The sequence below is a fragment of the Trichoderma camerunense genome (genome assembly GCF_050948025.1).
Source record: "Trichoderma camerunense strain CBS 138272 chromosome Unknown V8C40scaffold_3, whole genome shotgun sequence".
Classification (NCBI taxonomy): Eukaryota; Fungi; Ascomycota; class Sordariomycetes; order Hypocreales; family Hypocreaceae; genus Trichoderma; species Trichoderma camerunense.
In genome coordinates this window covers 1,734,215-1,747,865 of record NW_028145367.1, presented here as the reverse complement: position 1 = coordinate 1,747,865, position 13,651 = coordinate 1,734,215, and the positions used below count along the sequence as shown (strand labels likewise).

The following is a 13,651-nucleotide window of genomic DNA, read 5'->3' as shown; positions in this document are numbered from 1 at the left end:
AGAGACAGAGATGGAGCAGATTTGATGACTCGGACGAGATCAGAAGAGAATCAAGTTATCAGCAGTGAGGCAATGCAGGGCTTGGCGGTCGCAGTGCTGGTGATTGTCGCGACTCGTGGTTGATTGGTTTTCTCAATCGCGTCGTTTGTCTTGCCCCAAATTTTGGCTGGCCTTGCAGAGATCGAGGAACTCTGATTACATAAGGCGCGTGGGGCCCTTGCATGCACTGGGTAGGTGCGTATCAGAACAAACCAGCAGGTGCTGTGCTACCCTGTAATTTTGAGATGGAACTTACAACCTTGCACTTCACACCAATGTTACAGGTATTCTTTCACTCAAAGCAAAGAAAAGGGTTTCAATTACTAAGGTACCGAACTTGCCTAATCATTCTATTGCCAACTACCAACCCTATCGAAGGGTGTAACACAGTCGTCTCAAGTTAGGAATATGAGACCCCCTTTCATCATTCGTCCCAATGACAGTCCATCCACCCGCACGTATCCTTGATAGTTGCCATCTAGAAAGGTCGCTGTCCAACTCTGAAGCGGCACAAATCAGCAATCAATCCCAAATAAAGACCAATGCCTAGTTACTCACATGTTTCCTTCCGGAAAGAAACGGCACACGTCGTAGGTCTTATACGGCTCTGAGATGCTGTAGGCTCGAGCACAGCCTATTTGTGTCGTGGTCGACCACATACACTGTGCTGTAAGTCATGTCAATATCAACTCTTGAACCTTAGAAAGCATCATTGATACATACACCAGTGCAGCCAGGGCTCATGCCCGTCTGTGATGGGCATTCCGTTGTATAGCGAGGCCTGTGCAAGCCAAGTATGCGCGGCTGTCTGCAGGGGGGTGTCGTAGGCGGCATCGCATTGAGTAGACTGGTATTCGAATAGCGTCTCTCCTTGTTGGGGCCGGTAAGTACCCTGGGCGTGCGAAAAGGGCTGCTGGCCAGAGGCCATTATGTTTGCCCAGTATTGAGCGTAAGAGGCCAAGTTTGCATTCCAGACGAGAGGCTGAATTCCTTGAGCCTGACGAGCTTGGTTGATCAAAGAGAGAGCAAGGGCTCGATCATCAGCCTGGGCGAGGCAGAGACCGATGAAGGGAATAAGCCATTGGATGATGAGAAAGAGATGCATTGTCTCTGGCAGTGATGTCTCACAGGGGGTTGGGGATGAGTAGGATTGAGAATGGCTGTAGATTCCCAATTATGATGAGGTAGGAAGAAACGGAACGGAGAGTTTGCTGGGGGAGTTGGCAGTCTAGGGAGCTGTGTGTGGCAGAGCAAAGGGAACCGAGGAGCAAAAAAAAAGTAGAGAAGAAGTGAAGGGGGTGGAAGATCGTGAGATGCAAAAGATAAATAGTCAGCCTACATTTCAGCATATATAAAGCAGGAAAGTACAAGCAGCTACAGCTAGCTGATGAGGAAGTTTGCGGTAAGCACAATCCTTTGACATTGGGAAGGCGATGCTACAGAACATAACGAGTTGACTTGCTTGAGATATAGATCACAGGCCCAATATACCTATGGAAGTCACAGATAATTCTGTGTCTTTGCAGGCTATTTCCTCCCCTTATTCGGATTGAGGAGCACTCGCTCGTGGTCTCTACTGCACAACGGCACAAGCGTCTCTACGTCTGTCTGCCTAGCACCATTGGTAGTACATTGATCAGACTTCACTTTTTGAATTTCTCAAGAATATATGGCTAAAGACTTAGATGTGATAAATTGCATCTCTCCAATATTTGAATAGGCTTGAAGGGAAAAATGACAGCCATCAATCACATCTTTCAACAACCAAACTTCGATATTACTCTATTAGGAAATCGCATCTCTCCCTTGTCCCCATGCGCGCACTGACCACCCTCAAGGCACCGCGGTACGTACCTGCACTACAATGACGTCTAGCGCATTCCACCAACTTTTCCATCGCAAAGTTCCATCAACACCATCACCAATTATCTCTCTCTTATTCCCCTTCACCACCACTCAAACAGACACACCGCACTCTCAGCCATGGCTTCAAAATCAGCACCTCTAATAGCGCCTCTCCTGCGCCGAGCTTTCGCCCCACGAAACATTCCCCGCTCGTTCTCTCTCCGTAGCTCGCATCCCGCCTCATCATCATTCTCGCCTATCCAGCTTCGTTTCGCCCACGCCATCCCTCGTCCTCCTCGCAAGCTCCCGCAAAAAGAACCCGCCACCACAGATTCTCCCGCAAGCGAAAGCGATCGACCAGAGCTCAAGGGCCCGGCATTCTATCAGCTCTCCTTCACTTGCGTGCCTTGCGGGCATCGCTCGCACCACAACGTCTCTAAGCAGGGCTACCATCATGGCTCTACGTTGATTACATGCCCGAGCTGTCGCAATAGACATGTTATAAGCGACCACTTGAACATTTTTGGCGATCGAAAAATCACTGTGGAGGACTTGATGAGGGAAAAGGGCCAGCTGGTTAAGAGGGGGTCTTTGGGCGAGGACGGAGACGTTGAGTTTTGGCCTGAGGAAGTCGTGCCGGAGGACTTGGCAGAGGATGCGAGCAAAAACACAAAAGGATCGGCATAAAAGAGGTTGGAATATTGAGCGCATATATCAACCATGGATGGTGTCAGGGTGAAGTGATCTTGATCGGATCTTTAAACCATCTATGAGGCAGGAGATTGTATGAGTATGTAAAAGTCATATACACGGCGTTAAGAGGTCATTGGGAGGAAATCTCCTATATTTTTCAAAAAGAAGCGACAGAATTAAAGGGGTAGTCCAAAGGAATCTATTTTTGATCCCTACATTTATTTCTAGCAGCATATATACCTATGTATCTATATATTGATTAAGAACCACAAGGTAATCTTTTCAAAACACGCCCAAAAATGCCCAGTCAAAAACGCCGCTCGCCATATTTTTCTCCTGCATGAAATGCTATTCACATTTTTACCACGTCTTATACGCCTGTCTCATCACCTTCTGCTCCTTCGACCTCGTCTTCTTGCGCTCCCTGTTCTTCTCAAACTTCTTCCTCTTATCCTTACTGTACTTCTCAGGCTGCGCTACCGCCTCAATCTTCCTCTTGCTTGACCGCTGCAGTCGGCGCGCCTTGACCTCCTCACGAATGGACATGAGCTGCTTGCTGTACTCGGCAGTGCCAAACTTCTTCTGCAGAGAATCCATCATGATCTGTGCCCTTGTCTTGAGACCTTCGTGCTTGGTCTTGAACACCTCATCCATGCTGAAAGGTGCCGGGATAGATGGGTCGGTGAGATTGTGCAGCGGCGTTAGAATGGTCTTAAGCGAAGGCTGGAGTCGCTCTAAAGCAGAGCGGCGGCAGATTGTCTCCAGAACCTCCATAGCGACGACCTTGGGAATGATGGCCACAGCGTTGGGACGAATCTCCTTGCGCAGAATGTGTGACAGGCGCCAGAACAAGTACTGCAAATCTTTAGGCTTTGCACTAGGCTCCTCCTTGTCTTCAGCATCCAGCTCATCTGCCTCTGATTCGGCATTCGAGGAATCGGGCGAGTCTCCAATAGGAAGACGGGGGCCCAGGAATATGAGGACCTGCCCAAGCTCGTTCGCTAAGCCCTCATTAACTTCAGTGCCGTTCAGGGCCCTGAGTGCAAGGCGGACGAGCTCCTCCACATTACCAGTCCGGAGCGTAAGGCCATGAGATCCCTCAACATCTTCGCCTGCAGAAGTGCCTGCACCTCGCTGAGCAAAATCAGCGAGATACAGGCTGATCACCTGAATAGCAGCCAACTTGACTGAGGTTTCGCTGTGTCCAAGACAGTGTGGTAGTTTGGCCCACAGTTCTTCCCTATTGGCAGACAAGGTCTTTCCAGGGAAGCTGATGACGAATATTCGCACAACACCAATTGCAGCACCAACAAGCCCTCCGTCAACATCACGAACATCTTCGGATCCAAGAATTGTCATGATCTTATCGAAGATGAGCTTGAAGTCTGTCTGGTTTCTGACGGCGTCCTCATGACACTCAAAGTAATAGCCAAAGAGCTGCACAGCAAGTTTGACGACCGTGGCATTTGCATCCTTGCCAAGCCATGACCGAAGCAGGTTAAGGAATGAAACTACTCGCTCCTTATCGGCCTTGCGGAAGATCTCTTTGATCAGTGCCTCAGCCGCGAGGCGGCACTTCTCACTGTCATCATTGGCCAGAACCAAGAAGAGTGGCAGGAAGCATGTTGCAGCAATTTCTTGGATGAAGTCGCTGGATGACTTCATGAGCAGCAAGTGTATCACCTCCATGACCGAAATCCGGCCACCTTCGCGATCATACTTGAGGTTGGCGACCACGAAGTTGAGTTGCTTTGTCCAACGAGATCTCATCTGAGGGTAGTCCCGGATAAACTGGAAGAAGGCGCCTCGTGCTAGATCTCGTGTGTCCTTGTCATCGTTGGTAATCATGACGGTGCCGACCTGATCCAGAGTGTCGTAGACTGTTGCAGTCTCAATGCGGCGATCGAGCACAGATCGCAGGAAGTTGAAAGTGATGTGTCGATACAGGGGCTCTGTGAAGTCGTCCTTAAGCTTGCCCAATAGCATATCGATAGCAGCATCTTTGACCTCAATATCTCGTCGGTCTCTCAGCACGACAGCAAGCATCTTCAAGGCCGCTTGCGCCAAATCAGTCGTAGTCGAAGTCGACATTGAGATGCACCTCGTAGCCTCCTTGACGGCGATCTTGTAGATATTTGCCCCATCAGCAGTTTCAAAGGGAACCTTAACGATGACTGCCAAGAGTCGGAACGCTGAGATCTTGACCTCATCTTCGCCCTCCAGAATGGCATCACCAATGATGGGAATGAAACCAGAGATGTTCTCAGGAATTCGTATGCTATCGTACTTCTTCAATATCGATCTCAGCATCTCGAATGCGAAGCGGGTCAACTTGTATGTATGCTTGCTGGTTTGGCCTCGGTCGCTCTTTTTGGCTCCTCTCTGTACTAGATATCTTCGAGTTTTCCAGTCCAGTTTCGGTTCAGCCTCTGGGTTTCGTGCGTTGTATACCTCTTGGATAACCTCGTAACAAAAGACCAAAGTATCACGGCTTTCAGTGGCTGGATTCTGTAAAAGGCCTGCCGTGATACGGGCTAGCAGGGCATCAATCTTGCGCACAATCTTCAAATCCACTTTCTGCAGCAAAAGGGCTTGTAGCGGTCGTACAAGCTCAATGAGGCGACTTATGGATGCGTTCTTGGCGATGAGTTCCATCGAGTCTTGACTCTTGCTGCTCTTGACCTCCTTCATCTGACTAACATAGCCCTCAGCATCCTTCTCTTGGCCAACAACACCAAATATGTCGTCCATGATAACAGTGACAATCGATGATAGGCAAGGATTAAGGTCACCGGGTGCGAAATGAGGCACGGTGGCGACTAGGATGGAGTGTACAGTGTATGAAAGGACGTGCAATTGGTAGCCTTTGGTGAGGGCTCCTCGAAGCTCTTTCAGAATAAATCCGAAAAAGGAAGGGCCCAGAAGAACAGCAATCTTGACGAGAGTATCTCGAGTCATCTCTCTTGCCTCCCATGCTTTGCTGCGCAAGATATGACAGATGTCGGTCAAAACACCAGCCAGCTTCTGATCCATTTGCGGGCCAGGCAACAATTTCAAGAGCTTGACAATGGTGATACCAACGGGAACACGGTAGCTGACCTCGGATTCATCTTTTTGATGCAAATGTTTGGTAAGCGGTGGCAGGAAATAATCCATGATCTGGGTAGCCAGTTCAGCGGGCTTTGGAGCCATGAGACGCAGTCGTCGTACCGCAGAAGATGAGCTTTCTTCTTGATCTACCTCCATCGTTTCGGCATCCGGGCTTTCAGGCAACGAGAGCAACAGAGCGTCAGTAAATTTGCCCAAAAGGCGAATTGTATGCTTCTGCTGCTCCTGTCTCGATTCAATGTAACCAATGTACCGATGGAAAGTTGTGCGGAAGTGGTTCCAGTTCAAGGACATGGCTAGGTTGCTAATTGTGCTTGCTGCTTGCGCACCAAGTCCATGATCATCGCCGCCGTCGGCTCTTCCAAAGATGAAATGCTCCAGTAACGGGATGAAGAATTGTGTCAGATTTTGGCTGCCCATTTCTTTGCTTGCATTTGCAGCTTCCAATGTTCGCAGGGCATCCATTTGTTTTGCAGTTGCTGGACTAAGAATGTCAAAGAAGAACGAGGGTTCCGTAGAGTCTTCTTGACGCTCATTAAGGAGACCGCCTAAGTCAGCCACGGGGGCCCATTCAGGCATTGTGGTAAGAATGAACCCTAGAACACGTAGATACTCTCGCCGAACAGTTTCTGACTCTTCTCGAGCACCGCCGTAAATTGAAGGCATGAGGATCTGCTTAAGATATTCGTCAAAGATGGCTTTCGTTTCTTGTGATTGACAGTCCGACGCTTCTTGCACCAAACGTCGAATACCATCAGCAGCATTGGATGAGAGCACACCGAATTCCTCGTCCATGCGAATAAAGAAAATCAGGTTATGAAGAACAGGAAGCCACTGTCTCGGAGACCATGGCTCATCGTGACTGCTTGAGATGGAGCTAAATGCGGCAAGACGTCTGTCATAGTCTGGCTCGTCAATACGACCCTCCTTGAACAAGTTCAACTCGTAGCAAAGATTGGCAACATTGGAAATCTCGGCATCTTGCTTCGAGATGGCCAAAAGAACCCGACACAGCGAAGAGCGGTTTTCTCGATCCTTAAAGTAGCTGAAAAGGGATGAAACCGTCTTGTAAACCTCTTGAAGCAGTGCCTCATCCTGCGCTGCGTCAGGCAATGAGGCAAAGTTCTCAATTACCAAGAGAATCCGGCCCTTGAGCTTGGGGTTGACTCGGCGTGCGGGTTGTTGTAACAGGAAGCTCGAAATTCGAATGACTGCTTGAACGTTTTCCAAAGTTTGAAAGACTGGAGCTAGAGACAGAATAGTTTCGATACCAGTTTCCAAAAGAGCGTTGCTAATATCACCAATTCTCAAGACAGTCGTGATGTTGTCCAAAATCGCAGTTGAATTCGGGTCAAGAAGCTCAGCTTTTATGACCTCATTGAATTCAATTTCACTAGCAGGCGCCATGGCCAGCCTTGCCAAGCTGCGAAGCATTTCAAGAACATATATCTTGACCGATTCTTTCGACTTTTCGAATGCAATGCAAGAAATAATCTTTGGCAAGGCACCATCTGGTAGCGCATTGCCGTGAGGAGCAAGGAAGAGCGCCGCCTTGGACAGATTGGACCATGTCGACAACAACTGCAGCATGCCAGACACTCCTTGTGCTGTCTCGGCTGGCAGATTTTCGTGCCTGGGCGCCACCAATTCCTCAATGATGATATCCTGATAAGGCTCCCATTGGAAATCCTGGGCATTCTGGAACAGAGCAATCAAACACTTGATACCCGTTGACCTCGTGGATTTGAGCAGTGAATGGATGCTGGCCTTTTCCTCTTCTTCGGGGGCATCAGGGTCCACTTCTGTATCTACACCACCCAGTCGTCTGCAAGAGAAGATGAGGCAGTACAAGATCGTGTTGACGAGTGTTTCCATGTAAGGGGACACATTAGTGCCCAACTCCGAAATGAGAGACAGGGCCATGTTCAGGAAACCAAATTGTTTTCGAATCGAGATAATTTCCTCGTCAAAGAGCTTCTTCCGATTGACTGTAGAACCAACCACTCGCACATCTTTGAGTTTTCCTACGGCAATGTCAAGGAAGCCACCGAGGTCCTCAATGGAGAGATTTCGGATAATGGCAAGTCGAGTCGTTTGCTGGCCGTGACGACCGCCAACTCCCCCCTTTCTTGAAATTGCACGACCGTAAAGGAGATGAAGGAGAACAGGCATCAAATCGGCTCGATGCTCAGATTTGATGACGCTATCTCCTTGGAGGAAGACAGTTATTTCGTTCTTGAAGCGAGCTTCATCAAGAAGGTACTCCAGATTCTCCTGATAAGCCTTCACGCCGTCTTGCTTCCAGGCTAGAATAGCTTTCAGGGCAAGCTTTTGAACGTCCAAATCACCATTTCCTAGCAGCTGTAACATGATGTCGTAAACTTGCTCATGTTGAAACAAGACTCTTGGATTGATGAATTGTGCAAAGACGCCAACAAGCCCCTTTCTGTCAGCTAATGACCAGAATACTGCTTGTAATTGGGCGTCCTCTTCGGCGTGAGCATCTTCTTCCTCGCGAGCCCAAGCAAACAGATGGGGAACCAGTTGACGCGACCTTCTCTCAGCGATAGAAGGCAGAGCTTTGAATACTTTCAGCGCCTGAGCCTTGGCGTTTGTAGAGAAAGGCTCAACCAGTCGCTGACTGTCATCAAAAGTACGCAACATCACATTCTTCGAATCGCCTGATGTCTCTTGAACACTCTTTCCGGACGCTTGAAGAGCGTTCAATGTAGTGCATTCAAAGTCGGAATAGAAAGCGCGGGAGGAGCCAGTTTCGGATTGCGGTGGTGTCCATCGCGGTGACGATACATCCAGCCATCGGAATGCGGTGAGAGAAATAGCATCTTCACCTTCTTTATTCTCAGCAACCTGCTTCATGGCTTCTATTGAGTCATCCCATACTGGAGATAGGTTGACTGTCAGCATACCAAACATGAAGTTTGGTATACCTTGTTTCAGCCAAGTCGTATCTGTCAATGAACCGTATTCTTGCCCGAGCTTACGCAGATACATGGCGATCGATCTAGTGTGCTCCAGATTCAACGGAGATTGCTCAATCTGAAGCATGATTTCAACACATTGGGATTGCTCAGGCGTGTTGCTCATCTTGTTGAGTAATTCCAAAGACGCCAATCGAATATCATGAGATGGAGAACTCAAATTTTCGACCAAAGATTGGATCACAGGGTCATCCTCGGAGACTGAAGTATCACCACCAGACGACGCTTCATGTCTATCAACTTCGTGTCCATGTGGGAAGGTTTGTTCGTAGGCAAGATAGGTCCGGAGGAAGCCCACAGATCGTGCAAATCGCGGTACCGCTGCGCGAAGCAGAGGCGCAAGTTGGGGATCAGTGGAGCCTGCAGTCTTGCTCATCCCCAAATAGGCATGAAATCCTTGGCTGACAATGAAATTGACCTCATCAGACGCGAGTGTGGACGAGGGTCGAAGAGCAAGCTTGAGTTTGCGTAGCAGAAGCTCTGCAATGCGTGCATTGGTTGAAGGATGGACGGCTGTCAACTCCAGGATTCGGAGAAGAGCAGCATATTTAGGTAGACATCTGTCTCTCCAGACTTGGGGGTCTTTGTTGTATGGTCCTCTTTCAGGGAAAGGTGAAATCTCTAAGTTCTCAAACTTGGAGACAATCTGGTCCTGCCATGCCTGGGGGAGTTTGCAGCAATCCTTCTCGCCAGCAGACGGGAACCCTCGGTTCTCGATGATCTGCGGTAGCAAGACACACAGCATGTCTTCGTTTTGTCCCTGAGACCAATGGGTTGCGATAAATCTAGAAATAGTCAGTATACATCTAGTATTGTAGAGGAAAGCCCATCCAACTTACTTCTGAAAATCACTACGGAATAAGCTTCCGAATCGACGTGGATCAAGCTCGCTAAAATACGAACAAAAGGGAATAAATAATCTCATAAATGGCTCTCTCGTCAATGATTGTAGAAGACGGGAGATGTGAGGGATGAGCGAGTCCATAGGCGCGTGATGACAGGTGATTGCCACATTAACGACGACTAATGCCCATAAAAGCTCGTTTTGCTCAACAGTTTCATCAATTGGCCGTGTTGCTGCTGAAAGGAAAGCAGTAAGCTGTTGGACGAGGCGTGTCCAGTCGGTAATTCGACCGCCTTTCCGGACACCTGCGAGAACACCAAGAACTCTGGTGTATGGTACCATCCACCACTGAGAGTCATCGCCATGAGCCTCCTTCAATTTGGCATCAAAGCTATCGAAGATTGCCTCTTCAAATTCTCTGAAGGTTTGTACTTCGGTATGATGTATCACGCTGGTTAAGACGCCACAGACCAAGTCGGTCCAGGTTGTAGTCTCAGCCAACGTACACTCCTCCTTTGGAATTGCGTTCATAAGCTCAATGAATATGGCAGATCCCGTCGAATGGATGGTTCGGTCTGTCCCCTTGATCGCCTCGGCAAACATGGTCATGATTCCATCTTTATACAGCATGAACTGTCGATCGTCCACCAGTTTGCAAATATCGTCCCGCACGTAGTCCACGAATGTCACGAGGGCTGTCTCGCGGAGTGATGGAGCCGCAGCTTTCCTGACAAGAAAACTCATAGCCTCAGCTCCGAATCGCGCAATGAACGGAGGATGCTTGGACTTTCCAAGGAGTGGTGCCATGACAGCATAGGTCGGTCGAAGATCCGGGACTATAAGTTTGGACAGGTACTTGAACAAAAACGCAAGAGCACCAAAGGTCCATTCAATGACTTCGACGGGCTGAGACCTTCCTGCGATTGCCAGGATGAGGTCCAGACTCTGTGAGAAGTATTTTTCGAATCGAATTCCCAAGTCGTGGGCAAAAGCTGTCAAGAGATCGAGCAGCGGCTCCAGTCCTTCCTTGTCCTGTGTCGAGATGTATTTGGCAAACGAAGCCATTATTCGTTCTTCAAAGTGCAAAATCTGCGGTAAGCTGTCGCACACGGGGAGCACTTCCCTCTTGAAAGAGGAAAAGGGCTGTGAAATGTTGAGTTCGCTCCATTTTTGCAGTCCATTCTGGAGATAGGACGTTGTCGATGACAAGTCTTCCGTTTCGAGGTCATGTCGTCGAACTTTGCGCAACGGCTGGAGCGAGTTGAATTTTGCGATCTTGGTCGAAAACGACTCCCATCTGTGGTTTTTCTGATGGGGCGTCGAGTACTTGCTCTTCCGCGCCTTTTCGATGCGTCCAGACGATCGGGCTGGCATCTTGGCAGCGGTGCTGATGAAGCTGTAAAAAAGGTTTTCGGCCGCGATAATGAAGCGTCCAAAGTCTGGAGCTGTTCCTCCCCACTAACAAAGTTCCCAAATTTTTTTGGTCGGCAGATGCTCGGCCAAACCGATAAGAACTAGCGGTGCTCCACTCAGAGCAGGATTGGCCAATTATGTGCGAGGCGCAATTCCTTATCGCAGCACCGAGCTTTTGACGTCGCGTGCGTGTTCGCGCATCTCACTTGCACTGAGCTGCATCTTACATTCATTATTTAAGGCCTTCTAGCTCGGCAGCTCAACTCCCCTTCTCTCTCCACACAACACACACACACACACACTGCACACCGAGGCTGTACTAAGATCTCTGCCAGGCCAGATGAAATGGCTGCACCCAAGATGTATGTTGCTGAGTATCCTTCAAAGCATTGGCTGTAGCTCATGATCCTGACCTTCTGCTAGCATCGTCCTGGGTAGCCTGAATGGCCAACTCGAGTCGGCAGTCAAGAAGTTGGCAACACTTCATGCCAAGAACCAATTCTCTCTTGCGATTCTTACAGGAGACGTATTTCCCACCGATGCCGATGACGAGACGATATCCGCCCTGTTAGGGGGATCCATTGAGTTTCCATTGCCCACCTACTTCACCGTCAGCATGCACCCTCTACCACCTCGAATTGCCGCCAAGGTGGAAGCCGATGAAGAAATATGCCCCAATCTTCACTATCTGGGAAAGCGCAGTGTAACAAAGACATCCGAAGGCATCAGAATCGTAACGCTAGGCGGCATCCTCGACACAAACTTAGTAGCGGGCCAATCCCAGGAACAGCATTTGCCCTTTCACACGGCCGGAGATGCAAAGGCTTTACGTGGCGCCAACAGCACCGACATCTTGCTAACCTCTATGTGGCCGGCAAAAATCTGGAATGGTTCCAAAGTAGTCCTTGAGCCTTCCCATCAGGCTGCTGTGAGCAGCTCGGACGAAATTGCGGATCTATGCGCGGCCCTGAAGCCTCGATACCACATCTCAGCCTCCCCAGAGGCATTCTTCTACGAACGAGAGCCTTTTGTTCAACAGTCCGAAAAAGATCCTAATACCATTGTCGCTACACGCTTCATCTCCATGGCCCCCTATGGAAACGAGAAGAAGTCAAAGGTCATGTATGCCTTCACACTTAATCCAGCGGACACGGCCGTGCCTCCTGGTGCCACAGCCTCGCCATTCGCTAAAACGACCACCAAGCGCGGAAGACAGGACGAAGGGTACAGCCGCTTTGGCCATCACGATGATGGCCGCCACGGCCGACATAAGCGTCGCCGTGCCTCGCCGCCGCCAGGTCCCGACAGGTGTTACTTTTGCTTATCAAATCCCAACATTTCTGCACACATGTGCTGCAGCATTGGCGATGAAGCATATATCACAACCGCAAAGGGACCCTTGCCAACATCCTCAACATTTGCAGAACAGGGACTAAACTTCCCTGGCCACTTCATCATCATACCTTTGCCACATTCTCCTACCATTGCGAGCATGGGCAGCACGGCAGACCCTACCAGCGAGGCGGTGAAAGCATATAAAGAAATGGAACGATTCAAGGAATCTATACAAGCCATGATTGCTTCCAAAAGCTCGCATAAGCTCGGTGTCGTCACATGGGAGATTAGCCGCGACCGCAACGTCCACTTGATCTGGCAACTCGTTGCCGTTCCGGCCGACATCATCCAAAAGGGTCTTGCAGAGGCAGCCTTCCGCGTGGAAGCAGAAAACCTAAAGTACCCCGGATTCTCCACCAAGGACCTCCCCCTCGAGGAGCTGGCCTCGTCGGGCGACTTCTTCCGCGTCTGGCTGTGGGCAGATAACGGAGAGGACAAGATTAAGGGAAAGTCCCTCGTTATGCCCCTCGCCTCCGACGCGCGCTTTGATCTACAGTTTGGACGCAGAGTCCTGGCCAAGCTCATGGACCTGGAGAACAGGGTCAGCTGGCAGAACTGCGAGCAGTCCGTGGAGGAAGAGACAAAGGACGTCGAAGCTTTCCGGGAAGCGTTCAAAGAGTGGGATTTTACTCTGTAAATGATGAAGATGTAGAGCACGAAGGGAAGAAAAATGGCGTTGTTTTGCTTTTGCATATTTCTTCGGCGTTTTGGGCTACAAGATCATGAGGCATGATCTGCTACTTACAAGGCATCTACTCGTCATTTGGAGGGCGGAGGACTTAATTTAAAGAAATGAAATGTAGGCAATGTTAATAGAAAGCATGCCATACCTTTTTACACCAAGTTTCGAAACTGCGTGTATCGATTGCTGTACTCTTACACTTGTGCGTACCTAAGCTGTATTATCTATTCAGCAGAAGCTGTGCAATTCTGTGCCTCAGATCTTCAACACCAATCAGCATTAAGTGATATTCCAAATATATAAACGGCTTAGCTTCCAGACTTTAACTTGCGTCTTCAACCTCTTAGGAGCTTGCAATGTAGAAAAATCAAGCATTGATAAGTTGCTCCCTACCATCGTCAGATATACGTGGTTGGTCATAGGAAAGAGTCCGTCATTCCACATAGCAGAGGAATGAATCCAGTGCTTTCAGTGCTTTCTATTAGCATTACGCAAAGAGCTCACAGCATTGACCGGCAGAAACATTCAAATCTATCCGCATAGCTCAAGAGAACACACGGCCATTATTTGAAATACGTATATAAGCTAGCTGAGGCATCTATGTTCCTTCATAGCACAATGTACAGCCAAAAC

The 13,651-nt window shown here is 49.2% G+C and overlaps 4 protein-coding genes across 4 annotated transcripts; 2 read left to right on the top strand and 2 right to left on the bottom strand.

Moving 5' to 3' along the window:
• Nucleotides 1–307: 307 nt before the first annotated feature.
• On the bottom strand, nt 308–1,629 carry V8C40DRAFT_236190 (uncharacterized protein). The gene is made up of 3 exons (XM_083213999.1): nt 1,513–1,629; nt 768–1,441; nt 308–708 (listed from the first exon to the last, which is right to left on the bottom strand). The coding sequence occupies exons 2-3, from the start codon at nt 1,142–1,144 to the stop codon at nt 594–596; spliced, it is 492 nt and encodes a 163-aa protein (XP_083077225.1). The 5' UTR covers nt 1,145–1,441; nt 1,513–1,629; the 3' UTR covers nt 308–593.
• A 312-nt stretch (nt 1,630–1,941) lies between these two features.
• On the top strand, nt 1,942–2,846 carry V8C40DRAFT_236188 (DNL zinc finger-domain-containing protein). The gene has a single exon (XM_083213998.1). It carries the CDS (start codon nt 2,023–2,025, stop codon nt 2,569–2,571), a length of 549 nt encoding a protein of 182 aa, XP_083077224.1. The 5' UTR covers nt 1,942–2,022; the 3' UTR covers nt 2,572–2,846.
• Nucleotides 2,847–2,854: 8 nt separating this feature from the next.
• Nucleotides 2,855–10,958, bottom strand: V8C40DRAFT_147192 (armadillo-type protein). The gene is made up of 2 exons (XM_083211262.1): nt 9,524–10,958; nt 2,855–9,469 (listed from the first exon to the last, which is right to left on the bottom strand). The coding sequence occupies exons 1-2, from the start codon at nt 10,900–10,902 to the stop codon at nt 2,938–2,940; spliced, it is 7,911 nt and encodes a 2,636-aa protein (XP_083077223.1). The 5' UTR covers nt 10,903–10,958; the 3' UTR covers nt 2,855–2,937.
• A 205-nt stretch (nt 10,959–11,163) lies between these two features.
• Nucleotides 11,164–13,284, top strand: V8C40DRAFT_236186 (CwfJ C-terminus 2-domain-containing protein-like protein). Its single transcript, XM_083213997.1, has 2 exons — nt 11,164–11,303; nt 11,365–13,284. Exons 1-2 carry the CDS (start codon nt 11,287–11,289, stop codon nt 12,971–12,973), a joined length of 1,626 nt encoding a protein of 541 aa, XP_083077222.1. The 5' UTR covers nt 11,164–11,286; the 3' UTR covers nt 12,974–13,284.
• Nucleotides 13,285–13,651: the final 367 nt, after the last annotated feature.